General features: G+C 41.3%; 1 protein-coding gene across 1 annotated transcript in view; it reads left to right on the forward strand.

The window, feature by feature from the left end:
• GUCY2F (guanylate cyclase 2F, retinal) overlaps positions 1-27,463 on the forward strand; it is an 89,094-nt gene that overhangs the window by 45,320 nt on the left and 16,311 nt on the right. Inside the window, 5 exon segments of the mRNA XM_004440478.2 lie at positions 12,983-13,159; positions 15,379-15,535; positions 20,552-20,701; positions 24,178-24,326; positions 26,873-27,036. Coding sequence (XP_004440535.2) covers positions 12,983-13,159; positions 15,379-15,535; positions 20,552-20,701; positions 24,178-24,326; positions 26,873-27,036 — 797 coding nt within the window.

Genomic DNA, 27,463 nt, shown 5'->3' on the forward strand with positions numbered 1-27,463 from the left:
AACTTACAGAAAAGCTGCAAGAATAATTCAAGGAACTCCTGTATACCCTACACAGATTCAGCAATTGTTTACATTTTGCCTAGTTGCTTTTCATTATCTACTTATAAATTTATGTATATTCTTTTTTCTGAACCATTTAAGAGTACGGTGTAGACATCATGACCTTTTACCTCTAAATACTTCAGTGTGTATTTCCTAAAAACAAAGACATTCTTGTACCTAACTATGGTATAATTATCAAAATGATAAAATTTAACATTACAATAATAGTATTATCGAAACTACTGTCCATGTTTTAATTTTATCAATGGTTATACTACATTATAGCTAATTTTCCCCAGGCCAGTTTCCAATCCAGGTTCACACATTGTAGTTGGTTGTCATTGTCTCTTTAGTTGCCTTTAATCTGGAACAGTTTCTCAGCCTTTCTTTGTTTTTCTTTACCTTGATATCTTTTGAAGAATTCAGGTCAGTTATTTTGTAGACGGTCCCTTAATTTGGGTTTGTCCCATATTCCTCATGGTTACATTTAGGTCATGCATCTTCAGCCAGAATACTACAGAAATGATGTAGCGTCCTTTTCAGTGCTTTTTATGGGGAGGCACTCAGTGTCCATTGTTCCATTATTGGTGATGTTAACTTTGATCACATGGTTTATGTGGTATCTACCAGATTTTTCCACTATAGAGTTACTGTTTTTTTCCCATTGTAATTAATATCTAATTTGTAGAGAGATACTTTGAGTCTGTGTAAATGACCTGTTTTTCTTTAAGCTTTTACTCACTAATTTTAGCATCCATTGATGATTTTCTAAATCCAGCATTCTTTCTATGTTTATTGGTTGGCATTGTATTGTAAGAAAGAGCCTTACCTTCTCTACCATTTATTTATTTATTCATATATTTATATCAGTGTGCATGTATGGGTTTTAATTTTACTCAGTTTCTATGTATTTGTCTCTATCTATCTATCTATCTATCTATCTATCTATCTATCTATCCATCTATGTAAAACCATGAGTTCATACTAATAGCTCCAATTGTAATGAATGCCACAGAGTTCATTCTGTCATTTTCCCTTTCCGTATTTGTAACTGCTTTCTCCAACAGTGAGAAAACTGACTCCCATTATTCTCATGGCATCTTTTTCTGTGTTTACTTACTGACTTGCCTGGCCATGATGGGTGCAGACAGTAACTCAACGCTAGGGAGAAGGCCAGAGTTTTTCAGAATTATGTGAAAGGCCCTCATGCCTTACTAGTGCTTTTATGAAGCAGGAGGTGTGAGTCCGACACTGCCTTGACTACTTGTGTGCCTTCATAATCCTAAAATGTTGGGACTGTGTACCAGGGGCCAGACTGGAAATCAGATCTTCGTGAACCAGCTGTAGAAAGGAGCCCTGCACAATGGGAGGATATTCTTCAAAGGCAAACAGCTGGAGTCAGAAGGCCAAAGGACTGATGACTTTCAACATCTTTTTGGGTCCCAACTTCTGCAAAAGCGTATGCTGGAAAATCAGGTTGTGTCTCCCAGCCTCATGTTCTTCCCCATCATTTGGAATCAGTTGGCATACTCCCTGTACCATCTAATACCTTGGCTACTTTTTCCTTTTGTATAATCTCTGATCATCTTCTCTTCCATTCTGCTTTGGCCATCCACTGCTACCATTATACCTTGGGCTTTGTCATCATCTATAATTGCTACTGAAAATATTTTACCTCCAAAGTCATAGATTCAAACATCACACTCCCTGACTATAGCCTCCTTTTCTTTCAACTGTGCCTATATTTTACATCTGGTCTTCCAGTCTACTGACCTCTACTTTCTCCCAACCCATAAGCCCTTCTTTATCTTCTTTTGCGTCCATCTTAAATTCCATAATCCATCATTTGAACACATTCTTACTTCTCTCTTTTTGGTCAGACACACATACAAAACTCAAATTCTGAATGATCCTAACTCTTAACTTTCTTTGTGCCTGCACTTGAACAGCCAAGTATTGTGGCAGAAAGTCATGCAACAAGGTATATTCTTTCCACTATAAATTTATGTTTCTTATCTTAAAATGTCCCTTAACACTGTCCTTTAAGTCTATTATAATTTATGTGAGTAATTGGTTATATTTGTTATATAAGTCATTGGTTAATTCACTTTCTACAACCTGTACTTCAAAGCTTCTCCATTCTCCTTAAACCTTCAATGTCCTTCTTTTCCTCTATTTTTACTTTTACCATCCTGGTCCAAGCCACTATCATCGTCCACTAGAGCTAGTGCAATTGTCTTTTTTAAATAAAGAGAATTTATTTTTTAGAGGAGTTTCAGGTTTACAGCAAAATTGAGAAGAAAGTACAGAGAGGTCCCGTATACCCCCTGCTGTCACACACACACAGCCTCCTTTACTATCAACATCCCAAACCAGCGTGGTACATTTGTTATAATCGATGAACATACATTGACACATCATTATCATCCAAATTCCATAGTTTACATTAGGGTTCACTGTTGGTGTTGTATGTACATCCTATGGGTTTTGACAAATATATAATGACATGTATCTACCATTATAGTAACATACAGAATACAGTCATGCACCACATAATGATATTTCGGCCAACAACAAACCACATATACGATGGCGGTCCCATAGATTAGTACCACACAGCCTAGGTATGTAGTAGACTATACCACCTAGGTTTGTGTAAGTACACTCTGTGATGTTTGCCTAGCGACACATTTCTCAGAACTTAAACCCATTGTTAAGTGATGCATGTCTGTAGTTTCAATGCCCTAAAAATCCTCTGTGCTCTGCCTATTCATACCTCTCTCCCCCTAACTCCTGGCAACCACTGGCAACTGTCTTTTAGCTACTCTACGCACATCCATTTTTATCACTCTCAAGCCTTTTCTCCACATTGCAGTCAGAGTGGTCTTTTCAAAATCGAATCTGATCTTGTCAGAGCTGATTCCAATTTTGGCTATTGTGAATAAAACAGCTATGAATATGCTTTTTGTAAGTCTTTTTAAGGACATATATTTTAATTTCTCTTGGGTAAATACCTAGGAGTGGAATTTCTATGTTAAAATATACATTTAACTTTATAAGATACTATCAAACCTTTTCCCATTTTAATTTCCTGCATGCAAGTTATGAGTTCCCTTTGCTCTACATCATCATCAATATTTGATATTGTTAGTCTTTATAGTTTTAGTCATTCTAGTGGTTTTATAGGGGTATCTAATTGTGTGGATTTTTAAAAATTTTTATTTTTAATTATGATAAAAATAATAACACAAAATTTACCATCTTTAAGTGTTCAGTTCAGTAGTGTTAAGTATACAGTATTCACATTATTTTGCAACAGATTGTCACAACTTTTTTATCTTGCAAAACTGAAACTCTATACCCATTAAACGACTCCCTTTCCGCACCCTCTCTCCGACTCCTGGTAACTACCATTCTACTTTCTGTATCTATGAATTTGACTACTTTAGACACCTTATATAAGTGGAATCATATAGTATTTGTCTTTTTGTGACTGGCTTATTTCGCTTGGCATAATGTCTTCAAGGTTCATCCCTGTGGTAGCATGTAACTGAATTTCCTTCCTTTTTAAGGCTGAATAATATTTCATTGTTTGTTATTCATTCATTTCTTGCTGGACATTTGGGTTGTTTCCCCCTCTTGGCTATTGTGAATAGTGCTGCTATGAATATGAGTGTGCAAATATCTCTCTGAGACCCTGCTTTCAATTCTTTGGATTTATACCCAGAAGGATTGCTGGATCATATGGTAGTTTTATTTTTAATTTTTTGAGGAACCTCCATACTATTTTCCATAGTGGTTGCACCATTTTACAATCCCACCAACAGTGCACAAGGGTTCCAATTTCTCTATGTTCTTGCCAACACTTGTTATTTTCTTTTTTTTTTTTTTTTGATTATAGCCACCCTAGTGAGTGTGAGGTGATATCTCATTGTGGTTTTGATTTGCATTTCTCTGATGATTAGGGATGTTGAGCATCTTCTCATAGGCAACTGTAAACATTTTTGTACAAGTATTTTTGTGGACGTATATTTTCACTTCTCTTGGGTAAATACCTAAACGTAGACTAACTGAGTCATAGAGTAGATGTAAGTGTAACTTTATATGAAACATCCAAACGGTTCTCCAAATAGGTTATAACATTTCACACTCCTATCAGAAATGTATGAATGTTCCAGTGCTCTAAATTCTCAGCAACATTTGTCTTTTTGATATTTGCCTTTCTAGCGTGTATGAAATGGTATCTTATCATGGTTTTAATTTGCATTTTCCTAATGACTAAAGTTGTTAAGCACTTTCTCATGTGTTTATAATTCATTTCTATGTTTTTTGTGAATTATCTGTTCAAGGTTTTGCCCATTTAAAAAAATTGGGGTTTTTTTGTCTTTTAATTTTTGAATTGTAGACATTCTTTTTTATATTCCTGGATATAAGACTTTGGTCAGATATATGTTTTTACAATATTTTTTCTCAGTCTGTGGCTCGTTTATTTTCTTAATGGTATCTTTGATGAGCAAAGTTTTTAATTTTGAGGAAGTCCAATTTATTATTTTATTTTATTTGGGGCCCAGAAATCCTTCCGTATTCCAAGAGTCTGGATTTAGGACTACGATCCATCTTGAATTAGTTTTTGTGTATGAACTGAGATAGTGATCAAGGTTAATTATTTTTCCATAGAGATATCCAGTGTTCCAGTAACAATTGTTTAAAAAAAGCTATCCTTTCTCCATTGAATTAACTTATCCATTTGGTGAAAATTGAACTGACCATATATGTGTGGGTATAATTTTGGACTCTACTCTGTTTCACTAACTCATTAGTGTACCCTACTGCCAATATCACACTGTCTTGATTATCATAGCTCTAGAGTAAGTCCTGAAGTCAAGTGATGTAAGCTCCTCCGATTTGTTCTTTTTCAAGGTTATTTTGGATAGGGTAGTTCATTTTAGTTTTCAAAAAATTCTAGATCAGCTCATCTATTACTTTAATAAAGGCTGCTGGAATTTTTTATGAGAGTTACATGAATTTGTAAAGCAATTTAGGGAAAATGGACATCTTAACAATATTGAGACTTCCAATTCATTAATGTGGTATAGATCTTAATTTATTTAAGGTTTCTTTAATTTTTCTCATCAATATTTTGATGCTATTACACAATATTGAGTAGAAATGGTAAAGTAAGACATCCTAGCCTTGGTCTTCATCCTAGAGGAAAAGGATTTAATGTTTTACTATTGGGTTTGATGTTACCTGAAGGTTTTTTCACACATGTCCCTTCTATTTCCGATTTTCTGTGAATTGTTATTTTTTAATCTTGCAAAAGTTTGTGTATATTCTTTGATTGTCTTCAAAAGTTTATCTTTAGATTTCAGTAGTTTGACTGTGATATGTCTAGGTGTAGTTTTCTTTGTATTTGACCTGTTTGGGATTCACTGAGCTTCTTGGATCTTTAAGTTGATCTTTGAATTGTAGGAGTTTGAGTGTGATGTTTCTAGGTTGTTTGTATTTATCCTGTTTGGAGTTCAATGAGTTGTTTGAATTTTTTTTTTTTTTTTTGCTGATGAAGATTGGCCCTGAGCTAACATCTGTTGCCAATCCTCCTCTTTTTGCTTGAGGAAGATTGACCCTGAGCTAACATCTGTGCCAATATTCCTCTATTTTGTATATGGGATGCTGCCACAGCATGGCTTGAGGGGTGGCATGTGGGTCTGAGCCCAGGATCTGAACCCATGAACCCTGGGCCACCAAAGTGGAGTGAGAGAACTTAACCACTATGCCACTGGGCTGGCCACTGAATTTTTAAGTTGATGTCTTTCAACAAATTCAAGAAGTTTTGGGCCACCATTTCTTAATTTTTTTCTTCCCCATTCTCTCTTGTATCCTTCTGGAACTGAAATTATATATGTGTTAGACTGCTTGATATTGTTCCACAGATCCCTGAGACTCTTTTCATTTTTTTCCCAAGATTTTTTCTCTCTGTTCTTCAGATGGGTGTATTTTTTTTTTAATTGATCTCTCTGCAAGTTCATTGACTCTTCTCTCATCTCCTAAGGCCATCTAGTGAATTTTTCATTTCATTTATTATATTTTCCAGCTATAGAATTTTCATTTGGTCTGTAATTTATAGTTTCTGTTTCTCTGCTGATGTCCCCTATCTGCATATTTATTTTGCATATGTTGTATTTTAAGTCCGCAAATATATTAATAATATCTGCTTTAAAGTCCTTTTCTGCTGATTGCAACATCAGTATCATCTCAGGGTTGATTTGTACTGAATGCTTTTATTTTCTTGAGCATAGGTCACATTTTCTTTACACATCTAAGGCTTTTTGGTTGGTTGCTGAGCATTATGAATGATACATTTTAGAAACTCTGGATTCTGTTGCATTGCTCTGAAGAATGACATTTTTTTCTTGCAGGCAGTTATCTTGGCTAAGCTCAATTTTCAACTTTTTCTCCCATGTAGTATGCAGCAACTAAAATCTCTGGTCAGTACTTTCAGGTTTAGCTGTTGCTTTTTTACTGGGTTCCCTGGGATTTCCCCCATGCATGCAAAGATTATCATTCAGCCAAGGTTTTAGGCAGATGTTATATGTAGACTTGGGGGCAGAACTCCTTCTGTAGCACATTACCTTCTAGGAATTCCTCCCTAACTTTATGGCTGTTCTTTTGGCTCCAAACTTTGCCTTCTGACACCTTAAATCTGCCTGGCTGTAGTTTCTGCCTCCAAGTGGTGTGCACTCTCACAAAAAGCAGCAAGCACAAATTTTACCTATTTTAGTGTGTCTTTCAAGCTTAGCTTTACTTCCATTTCTGCTTTTGGTTACTCTCCACTGCTTTCATGTTTTTTTTTTTTTAATTTGGTCCATATTTTATAGGGTTTTTTTGGTTTATTGATTATTTAAGACATTGTTTCATTGTCTTCTGTCTTTCTTTGTTTCTGCCTCTTCAAATATGTAGTAATTTTGTATTGTATGGTAGACATTTTATATAAAGACATTTTATATAAAGCCTTTACAGTTAAAGGCTCCAGGTAATATGTTCTACCAGTGAGGTTTTTCTCTTTTCATCTGTTAGGTGGGTAGGGAGAGGGACTAATCACGTTAATCTAATCAGAGGTTGAGCTGGATTGAAGCTATGTTGCAGTTTTAATTAGACTCAGTACACCTCTAGTTCTACTATGTTTCTCAAGCATGCCCCTCCAAGAGCCTGCAGAGCTCTATATTCTCCACTTTCATAGACTGGTATATTCAGACTGTGCTTCAGAGCCTTTGATCTTTACTCTTTGGCCTCTACCCTCACCCCATGCTGCTTCCAAGTTTGGCAGATAGCTTGAGGAGGAGATCAGCCATGTGTTTGTGGCAGGCCCTATTCCTCTAGTAAGACTTCGTCTCCTAAATAGTAGGAGACTAAAGGAGATTTCAGCCCATCTTACAGAAGATTTCTAGTCTCCTCTATAGCCCCCAAACTCAGAAAATGTACTATGGAGGAAAACCAGCTCACATTTAGTTTTCCTAAAGTTTATTAATTGTCATGCCAGTACTCCACAATTGCCAAAAGCTTTGCTGATTTTCTCTTTTCTTCAGCAAAATCCTTCTGCTAGGCTAAGCAAAATCTTCAGTTTGTGCCAAGAATTAGCAAATGTCCCCAGAGAAGAAAATGGCTGGCAATAATCTGCTTATCTCAGAAGGGCTCCTGCCCGTCTGAATTTTAGGTCCTTTTTTGCTTCCACATATTCTTATTATCTTTTAAAATATGATCGTTTTTGAATTTATCTGGCTTTTTAGTGTTGTAGTATCAGGAATGGTGGTCTGCCATGACTTACTACATCTTGCTTGGTATTAGAAGTCCCTCTAATTGCTGTTAATATAAAGAAAAAGATACTTAAAATGGCCTATTAGATCCTGCATGATCTGGCTCTTCCCTGCCTCTTCAGCCTTATCTCACACCACAATATTTCCCTCAACCTCTCTGCTGTAGCCACACTGTTTTTTTTCAGTCCTTGGATGGTGATATGCTCCTAGCACAGAGCCTTTTTACATGCTGTTCCAACCTCTGGAATACTCTCTCTCCATTCTTTGCCCAGTTTACTCCACTCATCTTTTAACTCCCAGCTCAATTGTCACTTCCCAGGAACCCTCCCCCAACTTGTCTGATTGGTCAAAGCCCCAATTATACGTACTCATATATCTCTCCTCCATAGGGCTTAGCACAGTTGCAAGTTTATGTTTATTCATGTAATTATTTGATTAAAATAAGAGGTTAAGGACCATATAATATTTTGTTCACCATTTGTCACCAGCCCTTAGCTCAGTGCCTAGCATATAGTAAAGTACTCAATACATGTTTGCCAATTAATCAAGTATTACTGGTGGGAAATGCAGCATCAGAAATCTTCTACTAGTACCTGTTTTATATTTTCTATGTGACTATTGACCTCTTGGTGGTAGAGAGTAAATAGGTTGATACAAGAATAGGAGGCCTTGAACAATAGCTCTTTATGACAAAACAAAATAAAATAAAATACAGGAAATAGACATGAGTAGCCATTTAGTCCATGGAGGTAGAAAATCTTATTGCCAGAATAGGTAGCAATGGCTGATATAGTTATGGGCAGGCGCTGATGTGGAGAATTAAATTTTCATAAGGGTCCCTACCCACCATTAGGATGGTGTTGCAGCTGCTGTGCAAATAGGGATTATTCTGATGTTATGATGTCACGAGAACATTTTCAAGTGGATGAAGGTGTCTTTAAGATCACTTAAGCTAGTACTTGACTCAGGAACAGGTGTCTCTTGTGGTCATCTGCTTAAAGGTTTCATGTCAGATTAGGACTAACAAAAATATTGGGAAACAGGACACGTTCAACTCTTGAACATTGGATTGTAACCAGCTAGGGAGATATTATGGAAGGGGTAAAGTACATGCCTACCCAGTGAATGTTCAGATGGCCATCTTGCTAAAGTAGGTGCTCCAAACATTCTCTGCTTACTGGGATTTTCCAGAATATCAGTGGGACATGGCCACATGTAGGTATCTACCTGCTTCCTACCTGGGATCTTCTCTATCAGTTGTAGCTGAGGACATATGACTGTAAAGATCTAGGGAAAATCTAAGCCTGAAATTTTTCCATGCTAGGGCTAATAGTGTAAAGCTAGGTACTATAACTAGACCCAAAAATATTTAGTGTCTTAAACACAGCAGAAGTTAAATTCTCATCCAAATAACAGTACAAGGTAAGTGTTATTGGTTGGCAGGTGACTCTCTTTCAATATGGTGATTCAGGGACCCAGGATATGACAAACTTATGGCTCTGCCATCTCCTAGGGCCTTGCCATCATCTGCATTCATCTATAGAAGAGGGAAAATAACATGGAAGGCATATATTCACTTCTTAAAAGCCTTAGCCTAGAAATGGCACATATCACTTTCTCTTACATTCCATTGCTAGGAATTCAGTCATATGGCTACACTTAGCTCCAAGGCAGGCTGGAAAATGTGGACTAGTTGTTTTCCCAATAAGAAAAGGAAATATATTTGTGTTGAATAGCTAGCAGTCTCTGACATAACCACTTGTACTCCGTCTTCCAACAGAGGTCCACAGCCCAGTAGTTTTGGCTGCTTGGTCCATAAGAGATGGTACAATGAAACCTTAGAAGAAGGTGTCCACTTTGCTATGTGTGGGCTGAATTTCCATGTCTGCCTTAGCTGGCTTAGGCTGTATTGGACTAAGAGAGTTGTCATGGCTGCCATGCTTTTGTGCTTAGAAGACAGCTTTGGTGGTCAATAACTGCCATTCCCACCAAGATAATTTAACCTCAGCTTGGGTCACCTTGTTGGAGAAGCAGGATCATATTCTAAGACTGTGTACTCCATCTCAATAAATGGCCTACCATACTGTCAATACTTAAAATAGAATAATTCTTGATTTCATCCTTTCCCTTATTCCCCACACCAACAAGTTATGTGATTTACAGCTCCAAAATATTTCGCAGACCTGCCCATTTCTGTTAATTCACACTGCTACCAGTCTAAGCCTTTATATAGATCTTTGTATATCTGTGTAAACGTATTTATAGGGTAAGTTTCTATAATTAACAATTTCTTAATGGTCAACTTCACCAGATACTTTTCTGTCTTCATCTTACCTGACCTCTCTGGTATTTATCACATTTTCCTGAAATTTTTTCTGGCATTTATCTCACTTTCCTGAAACTCTTCCTGTGGTTTCATAATGTTGTTCTAAATAGGCTTTTCTCTACTTCTCTGGCCTCATTTCTAAGTCTTTATGCAGGATGTTCTTCCTTTTTTCATCTTTTAAATGTTGATATTTCCCTCTTCTTTTTTATTGTCTAGGCTTTCCTTGGGTTATCTCATCCACTCCCATTGATGTCATCTACCATTTACATGCTTAACAATTCCCAAGTCTGTTTATCCAGATCAGACTTTTCTCCTGAGCTCTAAACCCTGAATATCCAACTGTCTATGGAATAGCACCTTGATGACCCACAGGCACTTCATTCTTAATATGTCCCAAACTGAATTAATTAGACTTCTCCACCACCAAAAATTTGCTTTCCCGTCTGTCTTAGGTCAGATTCTCTAAAAGCTAGCCTGAGATGGGGATTCTTGTTCAAATTACTCTTTGAGAGAATGCTCCCAAGAGACAGGGAATGGAGGAAGCAGGATAGGGTAGATGTAGAAGTTCAGCCAGTATGTGATCTCAGCTGGAGACTAACTTCGGTATGATCTCATGAGAGAAATGCTGGAGAGCAAGTTATACCATGAGTCCCACCTTGAGGCTAGGGAGTTGGACTTTTGTACCATCCCCGGTCAGTCTATCATTGGCTGGGGTCTGTGGGTGGGACCTAACCTTTTAGGTAAGGTAGCTCCCCTTTGGCTTGGTCTCTAGGACAATTTTCCCACGAATGGAGCAGCTGTGAGTTATCAGCCAACATTCACAGCAGCTGAGGGATGCACGGTAAAGGGGATATGCATGGGGCACCAACATATCCACTACTACGCCATCCCCAAATTCCCTATATTGATGTATAGCACTGACGTTGACCCAGAAATCCAAGTAGAAATCTGGAAGTGGAATTATGGAAGCCCTTTTCTCTCTCATCCCTCATTAAATAGTAATAATAATAGACAATAGTTATTGAGTGCCCGTACTATAAATTTCAAATTCCATAGCAAGATTTTCAAAGCACCACAGGATGTGGCTGCTGTCTCTCTCTCCAGCCTAGTGTCTCATATTCTTTCCTTTGCCCCCTGTTTTGGCCACTATAAACCTATTGCAGTATCCTCAACCTTACATGCTGTCACTCTTAGCCCCTCTGACCGTGTCACCTTCGCCTGGTCAACTCTTACTTGTCCTTCATAACAGTTCAGATGTTGCCTCCTCAGGGAAGCCTTTTCTGATACCCCAGGCTGAATTAGATACTTGACATCTGAGCTCCCCCAGCATCCCATGATCTTTCCAATCAGAACACATTTCACAGTGAAATACAGCTGTCAGTTTACTTGTCTCTCGCCCCTCTTTGTTTGTGAGCTCTTTCAGGACAGTGATTTCATTTTGTTTATCTCTGCATCTCTAGCATGCAGTCCAGTGCCTTGGACACTGTGGGCACACACTAAATGTTTCCTGTATTAGTGAAAAAAATGAATGGATGCAAAAGTAAAATGTAATAAAAAATCTAGATATTTCTTCTGAAACACATTTTGTAGGCTTTGGCCTGATGTTTACATAGGCTATTTATTTTAGTAGATGCTGCATAGATGAATATTCACAGAAAGACAATCTATTCTACCTCTTACTGTACTAATCCTCTTAAGTACTCTTGGGTCACTGAGCTCCACTCCACAGAGTCCCCGAAGAATCAGGAAGAAGGCCCTAGCTGCAGCATTCACTTACAATATGCTGAAAGAGATCCCTGTCTGAAATCTCCCTCTTTGGCCATTGCATTCATTTTCTATCACTACCATAACAAATTAGCACAAACTTAGTGGCTTAAAACAACGCCCATTTATTATCTCACATTTCTGTAAACCAGAAGTCTAAGTGGGCTCAGCTGGGTCTTCTGCTTAGTACCACACAAGGCTGAAGTCAAGGCATCAGTCATGCCGGGCTCTTATCTGGAGTCTGGGGAAAACCACTTCTAGACACATTCAGGTTGTCAGCAGAATTTAGTTCCATGCAGTTGTAGGACTGAGGTCCCCATTTCCTTGCTGGCTGTCAGCTGAGAGCTGTTGCCAGCCTCTAGAGGTTGCCCCCACATCCCTTGGCTTATAGCCTCCTCCCTCCATTTTCAAAACCAGCAATGCAGGGGCCAGCCCGTGGCTTAGCGGTTAAGTGCGCGTGCTCCGATACTGGCGGCCCGGGGTTCGGATCCTGGGCACGCACTGACGCACCGCTTTTCCGGCCATGCTGAGGCCGCATCCCACATACAGCAACTAGAAGGATGTGCAACTATGACATACAACTATCTACTGGGGCTTTGGCTTTGGGGAAAAAAAGGGGAAAAAATAAAGGTGGAGGATTGGCAATAGATGTTAGCTCAGAGCTGGTCTTCCTCAGCAAAAAGAGGAGGATTAGCATGGATGTTAGCTCAGGGCTGATCTTCCTCAAAAAAAAAAAAAAAAACAGCAATGGAGTGTTGAGTCCTCACACTTTGAATCTCTCTGACTTCCTCTTCTACTTCTTCTTCTGCTTTTAAGGGCTCATGTGATTAGATTAGGCCCACCCTGATAAGCTCCCTTTTGCCATGTAACGTAATACAATCACTGGAGTAACACTAGGGATTGGAGATCATGGGCAAAATTCTACCTACCACAGCCACCAACCATAAGAAGGGTGAAGAGAAGGGCATGTGCCCTAAACTCTGGTCCCCATTTGAGACAGGACAGCTGTGACTCTCCTCTCTCTCTCCTTTTCCAGATGAAGGATCTGTGTCATGAGAATGTTAACCCTTTATTGGGCTTCTTCTATGATTCAGGGATGTTTGCCATTGTGACAGAATTCTGTTCCCGAAGGAGCCTAGAAGACATACTGACGAATCAGGATGTGAAGCTCGACTGGATGTTTAAATCATCACTCCTGCTGGATCTCATCAAGGTTAATGGAAAGACTGAGGAAATCTTGGATTTTCCCTATAGATTAAAACTTAAATGTTTTGAGATGTTTTATTTTTCTCTGATCATTGTGATAATCTCTACCTTCCTTCCCAGGGTCTTCCCCCCCACCCCTGCTTCTCACAGTCCCTTTGTCCATATCTGTTATAAGGTACTGTTACATAAAGGATTTCCTTGACCCTTCAACGAATTTGGGGGTCAGATTTGCCTTTACTTCCTATTGCCATTGAGCACTCTTCTGCCTTAAGCAATCCTTTCTTCCATCCCATTTCTCTGCTTTCTGGATATAGAAAAGTGCTCATTCATAGATTGTTTGGTGCTGTTCAGCCCCATCTCCTGGCTTTCACCTTTTAAAAGGTGGTTCAATCTAGAACTAGGTGATGGGTCTTTGCATACCATAGGTATAGATGTGGAACTCAGGATGACAAGAAAGCCAAAAGACCATTGGTTGTATCAGGCAGCACCTCCATTCTTGGAAGCAAGGACTCTTGACAGCCAAGGGAGTTTATGGATGGGTCCATGGATGGGCTTTAGGGGAGTCCATGAACTCCCTGGAATGATATGCAAATGGTGTCTACGTGCATTTTTAGGGGGCTGATCTGGATAATCAATGAGCGGTTGAGCTTCCTGCATATTGATCACAGTCTTGACCTTTGTCTTGTGGCCTAACCCTTTTTGAAGTAGCCTTATAGACATGATCTCATTCCAATTCTCCATAAAAGAAGTGTGATTAGCCTCCTTTTACAGAGGTTCAGAGAAGCTAAATGAGCTACACTTTGTTATACAGTGTCTGCCACACATCATAGGTGCTCAATAAATATTTATCAGCCAGCTATTAAATGGCAGAGCTGATAATAGAATCCAAATCTTTTGATTCCTATTCTGGTTCTCTTTCCACTCACCCTGTAAGCAAAGTCCCATGAGTTAAGGGGAAAGCCTCTAAATGACAGTCCTCTCAGGTCCATAATGAATGAAAGCCAAGCGTTAGACAACCTGGGGGAAATCTTGCCCACTGCAGACTCTGCTTGGAAGTACTGGGGACTGCAGACTTTCTGAGGGTATGAGATGTAACGCATACAAATACAAAGGGGTGTCAGGCTGCAAAACAGAGCCAGATACTGAAAAGGGCTCAACATAAACAGTTCTGAGATGACTACACTAGAATATGGATGTATTTATATGTGAATGATTAAACTCATCTGATAGAGTCCTGGTGGATCACATTTGAGTGTCATGTAAGGCTACCAATCAAGCTGCAGAGATCAGTAGTACTCAGCTTCCTTCTTCTTTTTTATTGGTTATTTTAAATTACAAATTAATGTATTAAATTTAAAAATCAAATGATATATACGGGGAAAATACTGACATTTACTCAACCCTCCTTCATATCATCCTCCAAGGTTAACTACTGCAAACACTTTGGTGATTAGCTTTGCAATTCATTTCAAGTGTACTTACATACATTATAGATTTTGTTTGTTTTTTAAAATACATACAGTCACATAGTTCTGCAATTTACTATTTTTCACTTACTTTGTGGCTTAGAGATGGTTCCCTGTCAGTACATACGGATCTATCTTATTATTTTTAACTGCTGCAGAATATTCCATAATTTAGATGTACCACAATTTAGACAGTCCCTTCTTGATAGATATTTATTGTATTTCCAGTTATATATTATAAAGCAGAGCTGCAGTGAGCATTCTTGTGTATGTCTCCTTGTGCACATGTGCAAGCATTTCTTTGGAGGAGAAGTAGAATTCCTAGGTCACAGGGTATGCATACTTTCAAATTTGATAGCCATTGACAAATTGCCCACCGAAAAGGCTATACCAGTTTCCATTCCTGCCAATAGTGGATGAGAGTTGGGCTAGACTTTTGGGGGGAAAATCAGAATCTTCCAATTTTTGGCAATTATACATGTATGGATCCATCCTGTGTTTGAAATGTCAATAAATCTCCCAATAACACGTAATTCTCTATACACACACATATGATTCTTCATCAAAGCATAACATTTTAGAGCAGAAGGGACCTGGAAACGATTCTTGTTGTCAGAGTTTCGTTTGGCCTGCTTATAAGAGAAAAAGGCTGAATTCTGGATCATAATAGCTCATGCCATTAACAATCTCAGAAAGTGGCTCTAAAAGCACAAAATAGTTAAATAAGTTGCTAAATAAATCCTGTTTGTATCATCTGCAGGGCATGAAGTACTTACACCACAGAGAGTTTGCTCATGGGAGGCTGAAGTCTCGAAACTGTGTGGTAGATGGGCGTTTTGTACTAAAGGTGACAGATTATGGCTTTAACGACATCTTGGAAACACTAAGACTGTCCCGAGAGGAACCTTCTGCAAAAGGTAAGCAATGTATTGTGCCCTTCTGATTCACACAAGGTAACTCCAAAGTTCAAATGAGAATATGCACTGAATTAAAGCCTCAGGCTGATTCAACTCCCCACTTTTGTTGAAAATGCAGCCTCATTTCCAAGCCAAAGGAGTTGAATGAAGTCTGCAGGCTGTAATCTCAGCACAGCCTAGCCTTCCTAACAAAGCCAGTGCAATAATGTTGAGTTCCTGCTGTGGCAGGATTAGGCTGTTTTGTTTGGAGACCCCAGGAGTCCCTGGAGGCACTTGCTGAGCACTAGGCACACAGTAGGTGCTCAATAAATACTTGTCAGATTGAATGGAAGGTAATTTGGTTGCTGGACCCCCACAAAGCACATTCTGGAATGGGATGTCACTAGAGCCTACCCTCACCATCTCTGTCAGAGAGAAAGAAGCAAGGAGGGGGCCCCCAGAAAGTAGATGCTCTATGGGTTGTGTGGAATGGCTTCAGAGAGAACTATGGCCTTCTAGTAAGTAAGTAGGCTTGCCTGTAACATCCGTTTTATGCGTTTCTCTTGTTTAGTGCACTAGTGGCAGCACCAAACAATGCCTGTAGGGGTCAGAACAGATCAAAGAAATAGGAGAAATCTGAGATGGGGAATGGGAGTGGATGAGAGAGAACTAGGAAGGAATGAACTGATGGAGGAGAGAGGAAGAAAGAGAAAGAGTAAGAAGTAGAAACAATGAATAGGGTTCAATATGTATAGAAAACTCGGGCATTAAAACTTTCAACAAATATTGCAAGGGGGAAGAAGAGAGTGACACAAAGAGACAGAGAAGCAGACAACCCAAAAAGACAGAGGGAGAGATACAAAATTACAACATATACTCATATTCTTAAAAGGATCTTTGGCATTATAAGCTTTAAAACTGCTGACTTTACTACATAGGAGAAACAAAGAATGAAAGACACAGTGTCACAGGCACAGATAGAGACAGACAGGCCAGTCATCAGTGGCATCATCTTTGTGCTTTACAAAAAAATATTAAACTTTAGGGAGTCATCTAGTCCAGCTCTCTCATTTTACAGATGAGATAACTGAGGCTCAAGATTTGCTCAAATCATGCAGCTACTTAACAGCAGTTCCAGGAATTCAATTCAGGTCTTCTGAAGACTAGCCCCTACACCCAGCTAAACTGCAACTTTTATTGACAATTTCCTCTTTCTCTGCCCATCCGTGCTTTGGAGGACTTGAAGCTCCTGGTAATCACAAAACAAATCATGTGATATTGCCTCTCTCTCTCTTTCTCTCTCTGTGGACCTGTTTTTGTTGCTGACGACTTAGTTGTATGGTTATTTGGCTAATTCCAATTTGAAAGCGTGGAGTAGTTGCCTGGTGGTAGTGCTAGGATGTTGGGACAACAGCTGCAGAGTGGCAAGTACTTAGCTTCCTGTCAAAATTTGCCATCTATAAAAGATAAAACACAATTCTCAGCTTCCCAGTGTTCCATTTAATTCACAGATTAGCAACTTTCAAACTTAAGAAACTCTGGTCTTAGAGTGAGGAAAGGATAGCTGCAGTGTTTTTTTTTTTTTTTTTTTTTGTGGACTGAATCTGTCTCTGTCTCTCCCTCTTACCATTTCATTTCACTCTCCAAATTGCAATGGCAGTCTGGGTGCTCAATCTATTCTTCACACACTGCAGCCAGAGGGAGTTTTCTAAACTGCAAATCTGATCATGATACAGCTGTGCCAATATCCGCTGAATGGCTTCCCATCGCTCTTGGGATAAAGTTCAAATTCCTTTACATGGCTTACGAGCCCTGCGTGGTCTGGGTTCTTGTGGAGGTCTCATGCTTAACCACTCCCCCTCCATCTCTATGCGCTAGCAGTGTTGAACTCCTTCCAGTTGTTTATTTACACCATGCTCTCTCTTACTTCCAGATCTTCACACATGCTGGGCCCATTGCTTGGAACACTCTTCCCATCCCACTCTGTTATACACTCATCTGAGTCTGGCTAAATTCTACTCCTTCTTCAGGGCTCAGCATAAATACCACTGATTCAAGAGGCTTTCCATGACCCCCTATGCTCAGCTAAGTTCCCCTCTTTATGATCCTTTAGGGCTTTGAACTTTGTTGTAATACCATTCTTTGTTGATATTACATGTTTAATTAGCTCTCTTCTCTCCCTACCCAAACTATAAGCTTTGTGAAGGCAAGAAACAGGTTTGCCTCCCTTAGCCCCTTTCACAGTACCTGACAGAATAAATGTTTGTTGAATCAATGAATGGATGAAATAAAACAAAGAAACTTGCTGCTCCCTCCTTAGATGACAGGGCTTGTAGAATCTTGTAATTGGCAGATCCTTGGAGATCATCTGGCTCAATTTTCATTTTACAGATAGGGAAACTGAGGTTCCGGAAGGTGAGCTAATTAGTGACCAAGCTGAGATTTTGAACCCAGGTCTCTTGACTTCGAGCCCTGTGTTCTTTTGTACTATACCACAGCGGCTCTCCAAAGTGGATTTTATCACCATAGCAAGGCTCAGAGTTAGTACTGGCTCTAGCAGATACAAAACAAGCCAAAGTAATTTTTCTAGTTTTCCTGAGAGTTCAAGTCTAATGGTAGGTAGTGGCTCTTACGTGGCTCTGGAGTGAGGATGGGAAAATGGGGATGGGTTGTAAGTGTATTCATTACTGTCCACACTCAATTATATAAGTATAGTGCAGATAAAGCCTCATTTTAGCCATTAACAACATACATGCAAGTGCTCTCTGAAAATACTATTTGGTAATGATTGTATTTAATCATCCAGCTTTTTACCAGAGAGTTTTGTCCTCTTTTCCCTTCTTGTGCTTTTAAATGTGCAGTGATAGAGGATGCCAGAAGAGACAGCCGCATACCATTTCCCCTGCTCCCAAATATCCCCCCTGCCCTCCCCACAAAACCATATGCCTGAAATCTCACAGTCAGAAATGTATTCCTTTGACTAAAGTATCATTCAGTCTTTTCAGTTTTATTTGCAAATATCTGTCCTCCTAGGCGAGGAGACATAAGTGCAAAACCACTATAGTGAGTGTATCAGAGACTTTCACAAGGGTGGCGGGGGGAGGACAAAGGCTGGGGACATCTGGAGGACCAAGAGAGAAGATGAGTACACGATTGGGGGTGAGGCTAGAATTCCCTATTTCATCATTTTGATAAGGATTGGCTCAAAATAAGAATTTCCAAGGTAAGTTTCTCTTTCCTAGGTTTCATTAACAAACAAAAATAATCTCTGACCTTTCATCCTCCTTCCTGCTTCATAGAAGCTTGTCCCCTAGGCTCCCTTCTCAATACTCCAAAGTTAACAATGTGAAAAGTTAGCCAGCACTTTCCCCCGCCACCCCCACCCTCAGCAGACACTCTTCTCCAGCCTCCCTATCTGGTCAACCTGTTGTTTACTCCAACTCTCTTCCCTTCCAGGAGCACATTGAGCACTTTCTCCTCCGTTGTAGCCTTCCTGTGTATCTGGTTCCCGCCCCCAGCTCCATTCGGGGCCCTTTCACCTCGCCTCCGGCTCTTACTGTAATAACTGGTCTCCCTGACTCCAGCCTCTCTCCTTCAATCCAGCTTGTGCAGGTTGCCAGATTAATCTTCCTGAACACTGCTTTCATCAAATCCCTCTCCAGCTCCGGCACCCCTACTGCCTTTTGTATTCACTCCAAATGCCTTCATTTGGCTCTCAGGGCCTCTCACCTTCTGCCCTTATTCTTCCAGCCACCCTCCCTCCCCCACTTCATCAACCCCATTTCTCATTATTCCTTAACAGAGCCCTTCTCTTCAGCCAAGCTAATCTGCTTACCACCACCCCCATCTGCAATTTGCTCCTTTCTACCTCTTGTTCTTTTGCACGTACTGTTCTTTCTCCCTGCAAAGCCCTTACCCTCTCAGCTCTAGGAAACTGCATCCTTGACCTTCTTAACAAGCTCCTTTATGGTTTAACTTTTCCAGGAAGCCTTCCTGGATTAATTTGATCAGCTCAGTTTTTTATTAGTTTGAACCTCATGGAATTGTCACGATTCGACCATTTTTGACATACAGAAACGGCAATTGCATACCATTCGATGTAAAACACTCCCTCCGACTTTGACTACTCTATTTATATTGTTAATGTGTATTTCTTTATATTTTGCTTAAGGGGCCCTCCACCCAAAATTTCTGGGTCTCTGACTGCCATAACTTTCTGAAGGTAGAGACAATATCTTTTTTTCCCGGATGGGGACTGAAATGCAGCAGAGCACACAGTGGGTGCTCAATTTTGGCTTTTAATAAATTCATTTCCCTGTGTGTACTATATACTGGCCCTCATCACTATCTCTCCTGTATTGCAGTTAGGGGTACCCATGTCTGTCTTGCCCACTTGTCTGTGAACTCTGCAAGGGCAAAGGCAAGGTCTAATTTATCTCTGGCACCACCCCTGCACCTAGAACAGTGCCTGGTACATAGTAGACCCTCAATAAATATTTTCAGAACTGAATTGAAGGAATTGCTATACTTTTTTTGCCCTGCAAGGAACAGAGGAGGCCTGGGGGTCCTCTAATCCTCTTAGAGAAGACTTGGAGAAAGCAACTTGTGAATCCCTGAACCTTGGCACAGTCAAATTACCAGACACATATAGATCTCAGCAAATAGAAAATCCATGGCAACCAGTCTGGCAGTGCACTCGCCTTTGCCTGGAAGCCTGCCAGCTGCTACTTGCAGACTCAAGAGAGCAAGAAAGCAAGCGGCAGATAGCTTTTCTATATCGAGCTTCTCTGCCTTGCCCCACACCTCTGCTGTATCTGCCTGCATGGTCCTGTGGTGGGGAGATTCATATGCTTTCTCTGTGCGTAATTTCTTAGATCCATAGATTCAGACCCTGGGGGGGGGTGGGCACTAGCATGCCAGTCTGTCTAATAAAAATATAAATCAGTCAATGAAACAGCACCCTCAGAGCCCTCGAAGGCATTGCAAATGCTGTCAGCTAATCCTCCCTGCATTCATTATACAATGCTTTCTTTTCAGAGTTGCTCTGGACGGCCCCTGAACTGTTGAGAGCCCCGAGGGGCAGCAGGTTAGGTTCTTTTGCAGGAGATGTCTATAGCTTTGCCATCATCATGCAAGAAGTGATGGTCCGGGGCACCCCGTTCTGCGTGATGGATCTGCCTGCTGAAGGTAAGCGGAAGGTGAGAAAAGGGCACCAGGGGCCCACCATGACCCAGATCATCAGGCCAACCTAGGCTGTTGTGATTTGCCAAAAGTGTGAACAGGGTTATGTGTTTGTGCTAACTGCCTGCTAGTCTGCAAGCAGACCGTGTTGTGTACAAGTGGGACTTAGAGCCAGAAACCTTTAGGCATTTGGAAGAAATTCTCTCACCCAAGAAGCTGGTTCCTTTCCAAACTGTGACATAAGCAAAGGACGTACAGGACCTTTTTTTTTTTCTGGTGAGGAAGATTAGCTCTGAGCTAACATCCTTTGCCAATCTTCCTCTTTTTGCTGAGGAAGATTGGCCCTGGGCTAACATCTGTGCCCGTCTTCCTCTACTTTATATGGGACACCGCCACAGCATGGCTTCAGAAGCAGTGTGTCGGTCCGCGCCTGGGATGCGAACCTGCAAACTCCAGGCCGCCAAAGCGGAGGGTGCGAACTTAACCGCTACGCCACTGGGCCGGCGCCTATGTCAGTCCTTTTTGTTAGCAGCCTCTTCTATTCCTTTGAGACACTCTCTGCCAGGTGTTTCAGTACCTCTCATGATGCTCCTGGATGTCAAGGTCCTCCCATACTTTCCCTGTGACATGCCACAGGCTTTCTTCCTTATCTCCCATTAAAATGTTTGGCTATCAGGCACAATTCATCAGTGAATGGTAAAATCAGTGGGCAAAAAATTGAGAGGAAACAGGATATTTGCATATTCTAAAAGCATGAACCCACTAGATACTTACTAATTACAACTGAAAAAATACTAGTAAGTTTACTAGTGGAGGATCCCGCAGACACCACCTTAACCAAGTGATCAAGGCACATCGACATTATGTACCCCCTGACATGATGCACTGAGAAGGGCACAGTGCCACCTCTGTGGTATTCTTGCCCAAAATGCATAACTTCAATCTAACTATGAGAAAGCATCAGACACACCACAATTGAGAGGCATTCTGCAAAATAACTGGCTAGTACTCATCAAAAGTATCAAAATCATGAAAGACAGGAAAGAATAAGGAAGTATCACAGATTAGAGGAGACTGAGACACAACAATGAAATGCAATATGGGATCTGGAATTAGGCCCAGCAAGATCCATGCCTTTGAGGAGCTGACAGTGCAATTGAGGAGATAAACAATGACCAACCATATATGTGCTCCAGCAGACACATGCACAAGTGAGCACAGAGGGGGCACCTGACTCACACTGGAGAGGTCAGAGAAGGCTTCCAAGAGGAGGTGGCATGAGTTGGATGAGGCAAGGTGGGGAGAAGGTGAGGGCATTCCAGTGGGATAGAAAAGGGAGATTAGGGGGAAAATTGATGAAATTTAAATAAAGACTCCAGATTAGTAATAGTATCGTACAAATACTATTTTCCTTTGTACTATGGTTATATAAATTGCTAACATTTGGGGGAAGATGAGTGAAGGGTATACAGGTGATTGTACTATTTTTACAACTTTTCTGGAGTCTAAATTTATTTCAAAATAAAGGATTTTAAAAATGCGAAACCAAGCCAAACCCAAAATACATAGTTATCTTTTGCCCCACTCAGAGTCCCATATCACTCCTTTACTTAAAGCTCCCCAACTGTTCCCCATCACTAGTTAAATGAAGCCCAGACTCCTCACATGACATACAAGGCCCTTCACAATCTGGCCCCTAGCCACCTGTCTAGACGTATCTTCTGTTACTCCCCACACTCAAGCTAAACCACATGACTGGCAGTGCACTGAAAGTACCATGGTCTCTCCTATCTCTGTGCCTCCACATGTGTTGTACATAGTACCTGGAATGCCCTCACCTTCTCCCCACCTTGCCTCATCCAACTCATGTCACCTCCTCTTGGAAGCCTTCTCTGACCTCTCCAGTGTGAGTCAGGTGCCCCCTCTGTGCTCACTTGTGCATATGTCTGCTGGAGCACATATATGGTTGGTCATTGTTTATCTCCTCAATTGCACTGTGAGCTCCTCAAAGGCATGGATCTTGCTGGGCCTAAGCAGAGAGGTGAACCATTCAACTTGATGGTGTTCTGAGAAAGGGACAAGGACCCCCTCTACCAGAGAGTGGATGGCGCAGTCATGCTCCAAGGGGATGATTTCCATGGAATTCATTGACTGAGATCAGCGTGCTGTGATGGAGAAACCATTATGGTATAGGCCAACCTGGGTTAAAGGGGAAGAAGGTGTGATGTCACAAGGGGCTGAGAAATCAGAGGCAACAGCTGAAATTCTTTCATGGAGGCAAGGGGACATTTATTATGGTATGAAGCAGCTCTGTTGGAGTGCTACAGCTAATGCAGGAGTGGGAAGGACATACTGGTGGGGAAAGCAAAGTTTGGTTCATGATGAGGATGTTAGAATTGGAGGGGACTAGGGTTAAGAAATGAGCTGAAGAGATAGGTCAGGGCTTGGATTTTATCTTGTGGGTAATGACAAGCCATGAAAGGATTTTAAGCAAGAAAGTGACATGGCCAAATTTGTGTTTTAGGAATGGTTTGGAGAAGGCTAGGCTGGAAGCAAAGAGACCAGTTTGAGGCCCAGTGTGGGTTGCTGGGGACGTTGAAGGCTAAGTATTTTCGCCTACTTCCAGGGAGTTTTCTCCTGTTGTAAAAAGGTCAGTCTGACTGATCTAGACCTCTTGTCACTAATGGCTGTTGGGTCTGAATAGGGAGTTTAGAACTCCTAGTTGAGGTCTGAGGCATTTGGAAGGAAGACAATGTAGTAGATTGAAACTGCCTGGGGTCAAATTCGATTTCTGTCACTTACTAGCCATGTGACTTTGAGTAAGTTACTTTCTCTCTGCCTCAGTTTTCCCTTCTGTAAAATGAAAAGAAGAGTTCCTACCTCATCTGTCTGTAGTTAGAATCAAGTGAAACAATGCATGCAAAGTGCTCAGCCCATAGTTTGATACATAGTAAATGTTCCACTGAAAGTGGAGTTCAGGGATCAGCGGCCAGGAGGATCCCCATGAGGCCCTGAACTATTTACAGGAGATATTAATTCCCTTTCCCTATGGGCCAGGCAGAGCCCACAGCTTGGACCTGTGCTGGGCCTGGGCTCTCAGTGGGGTCTAATTGGATCTACCTTGGGGATCGGAAGGCTTAGATGATTTGGGGGTGGGTGAAGGGAGCCAGATCGTTGGAGGTGTAGTGTTAGAATTGACATCAGATAGGTCACATATAAAACCTCGCAAAAGTAGGACAAAACTGTGCCTAAATGATACCAATACCTTGATTGATTAATTTCTCATCCCCTCCTCCATTGACTGATGCAGGCTTTTCTCAGATACAATTTGTATTCAGGCCACCTAATGAGAAAGCAAAGGAGATGGCCTTTCTGTGATTTCGCTTGATCAACCCCTTTCTTGGCTAAAACTCAATTATCTTTGCCAAGTATTGGTGCTTTTCCCCGGATTTGTAGACCTTTCTCTTCTTGCTTCTGGACAGAAATCATAGACAGACTTAAGAAGCCTCCTCCTGTATACAGGCCAGTGGTTCCTCCTGAGTACGCCCCTCCAGAATGTCTCCAACTGATGAAGCAGTGCTGGGCGGAGGCTGCAGAACAGCGACCAACTTTTGAAGAAATATTTGACCAGGTAAGGATTCTGTGAATCTTAGCACTGCTCAGAAGCCATCCTGAAGCCAGCCCACCCAAAACTAACTTCTGGGGTTTCTCATCATATTGTGGAAAGAACCTCTTGCAAGAGAAAAAGGTACTCCTCTTGGGGAAGAAGCATGGAGGTGACTACTTGGAAGCCTTTGATGCTGGAGCATCCCCAGCACATCCTCCAAGAGCACAAGGGTTAGTTTTGGTGCTCTTCTGTATCTGAACCTTTGTTCCAGACCATCTAAAATCTGACCTAAACAACCTTTCAAAAATGGAATTGAACCACTGGGCATTTGCAAGGCAATGGCATTGAGATTGTTAGAAGATGGGTATCATGGGGGGCTGGCCCGGTGGCGTAGCAGTTAAGTTCGTGTGCTCCGCTTCAGTGGCCAGTGATTCGCCAGTTTGGATCCTGGGCGTGGACCTATGCACCACTCATCAAGCCCCGCTGAGGCGGCGTTCAACATAGAGCAACTAGAAGGATGTATAACTATGACATACAACTATCTACTGGGGCTTTGGGGAGAAAAAAGGAAAAAAGGACGAAGATTGGCAACAGATGTTAGCTCAGGGCAAATCCTCCTCCTCCTCAGAAAAAGATGGATATCACGGAATAGATGGGGATCCTCATGGAGCTGAGTTTGCTTTGGAGATCCCAGAGAACTCTGACGAGTATATCATTTAATTGATGCTAGGCTGTTTTTGGAGAGCTGGGAAAAATATGGGGTGTTTGAATGGATGTTCAAGATGGAAGAATGTGCAAATGTGGAGTCCAAAAGCAGGAGATTCCTTAGGTTCCCAGGGAACTACTTGAGGCAATAGAGTGCATGAAAAGTGACAACTCCTCTCCTTAAGACACTGAATTTCCAAAAAGGCTGATTCTTTCCCTAGAGTTGGGGATTAAAAGGGGGAAATGAAGAAAGGACAGAGAGAAACCTGCTAAGGGAGCTAGGGTGTGGTTCCTATGTTGAAGCATGCAGTTTAGGGCTTTGTTGAAATTACAGGATACTGAAACAGTGTGTTCTCTGTGAGTACTGTGTCAGCTCTGGTGGAGAGGCTTTTGAGCCTGGCTGGAGTACAGCACTGAGATGCTTTGTGAGTGGCAGGTATCTGAGGCGGAAAAAAGAAAGAGTTGGATTGAAAGCCTTAGGGGCCCTGCATATGAAGTCATCCGTGTCCCCAGCTAACAATGCCTCCATTAGTTCGGCTGGGTTTCTTGAGGACACTCAAACAGGTGTTCAAAGTATGGAAAAGGCAAAGGACCACGAAGGTCAAATTTCTAAAAACTTACCATGAGGCAGGAGAAAAAGCATTTGCCCTTGTGTTGATGCTAGAGATGTTATTTCAGAAGGCAGCAGAGAAGCCAGTGATAGATAGAAGGAGTGCACATCACGCGACCTTCAAAGAAGACGTTGCTGGGGCTGCCCTCGCTGAAATGCTTCAGTGGAAGTTTAGACTGTTTGATAGACAGGGGGAGCCTCCCAACTCCCTGTTGCTAATAAAACTTAAATGGGAAGAGGAGGAGAGGGAGGCGCCCTGGATTAGGCAATAGGGGGATCCCAAAGCATCTGAGCCGGCTACTGAGATTACCTGTAGGACCTTGGTGGACCTGTAGATGTGGATCAGGCTCATAAGGAAACTCCTAGTGTCGGCCTTGGGGCGTTGAGTGCTATGTGGAGCATTTGTGGCCTAGCTGTATAAGAGGGTTTATTGGGACAGATTCCTAGATGCCTACTCAAGCAAAACTACCACCAGTCTTTTATTGCTGTGAACACAGCCTTGCGCATGCTGAATACAGCAGCAAGGAGGGGCTACCCTCTTATGATTCCAATGCTATGCCAAGCTCCCTGTCTCTGTAGATGGGGACAGGGTCTGAGGAGGGCATATTGAAAATCTATGGCATGCAGCCACCTCTAAAGGATCAAAGCATAGAATGGGGCAAGACCAGTTGAATTTCTACATGACCCTGACTGACGTGAAGGGCAGGTGCTAGGGGACACCATTATTCCTGGACCCCATGGTAAGAAATAGGGGTAGATCTTATCATGTAGATCTTGGGTCATATTTAAGAGGTCAAGGATCCTCCCACTGTCCAAGAACTGGCAACACAGTAGCATTAGAAGATAAGGATGATTTAGTAGGTTGATGATCTAGAAGAGTAAAACAACACTCTCTGCCCTCTTTCCCCTTACTCCACTCACAACTGGTCTGGGCTCAAGACCAAATCCCATTGCCTTTGAAGTGGCTACTATTCATGTGATAGCATCTCAGAACTGAAGGATCCTGTCCAGATCGCCTTTGCTCAGACTTGAAAGAACCAGAAGAGTAGGGGAAGAACTACTCAGGGAAAAACAGCCCTGTGAATGGGCTGGGGTGACAATGAGGGTGGATGGTGACTTTTCCTATTTATACCTGAGTTCACCTCTCCTGCTCTGGCATTTTAGAGGAAGGGATTTGTGATAAGGGGTCCTGCTCCATCATCTCTGAGTTTGGGGAGTAAGAATTCCCTGGCTTCTCTTTCTGTTTTACTTTCAGTTTAAAACTTTCAATAAAGGGAAGAAGACCAATATCATTGATTCTATGCTTCAGATGTTGGAGCAATATTCTAGCAACTTGGAAGACTTGATCCGAGAGCGGACTGAAGAGCTGGAAATTGAAAAACAGAAAACGGAAAAATTTCTAACACAGATGCTACCACTGTATGTGTGAACACCTGAGGAGTGTGAATCCTTGTAACAGTGTGTTCTATTAAAAATAGAAAAAAAAATTGCCCATCAACTAACTGGTCCTGCACCCCTGTCCTGCACCCTCTCTACTCCCAGTCAGTTTGAATCACGCCTTCAAATCAAAGAAGAATTGGAAACCAAGGGAGCAGAGAACACTTCCTAATTTTCCACTACCTGTGCATCATGCTGTTCATTTAAGTTTTTGGTGCCTCGGTTTTTCCAGGTGTCACTTTGTGACTTTGCCTGGAAGTTGACCAATTAAAAGGAGGCAGTTCTTTGAGCTCCTGGAGGAAAGTAGCAGGGTTGTTTTTCTAGGTTTTTCCTCCCTTAGTTGAAGGCCTTATCTGTTGCTACAATTTCCAAATTTTCCAAGGCACCTTATCATGTTGTAACATGATCT

The sequence above is a fragment of the Ceratotherium simum genome, chromosome X (assembly GCF_057802395.1).
Source record: "Ceratotherium simum simum isolate JZ-2026a chromosome X, ASM5780239v1, whole genome shotgun sequence".
In the NCBI taxonomy this organism is placed as follows: domain Eukaryota; kingdom Metazoa; phylum Chordata; class Mammalia; order Perissodactyla; family Rhinocerotidae; genus Ceratotherium; species Ceratotherium simum.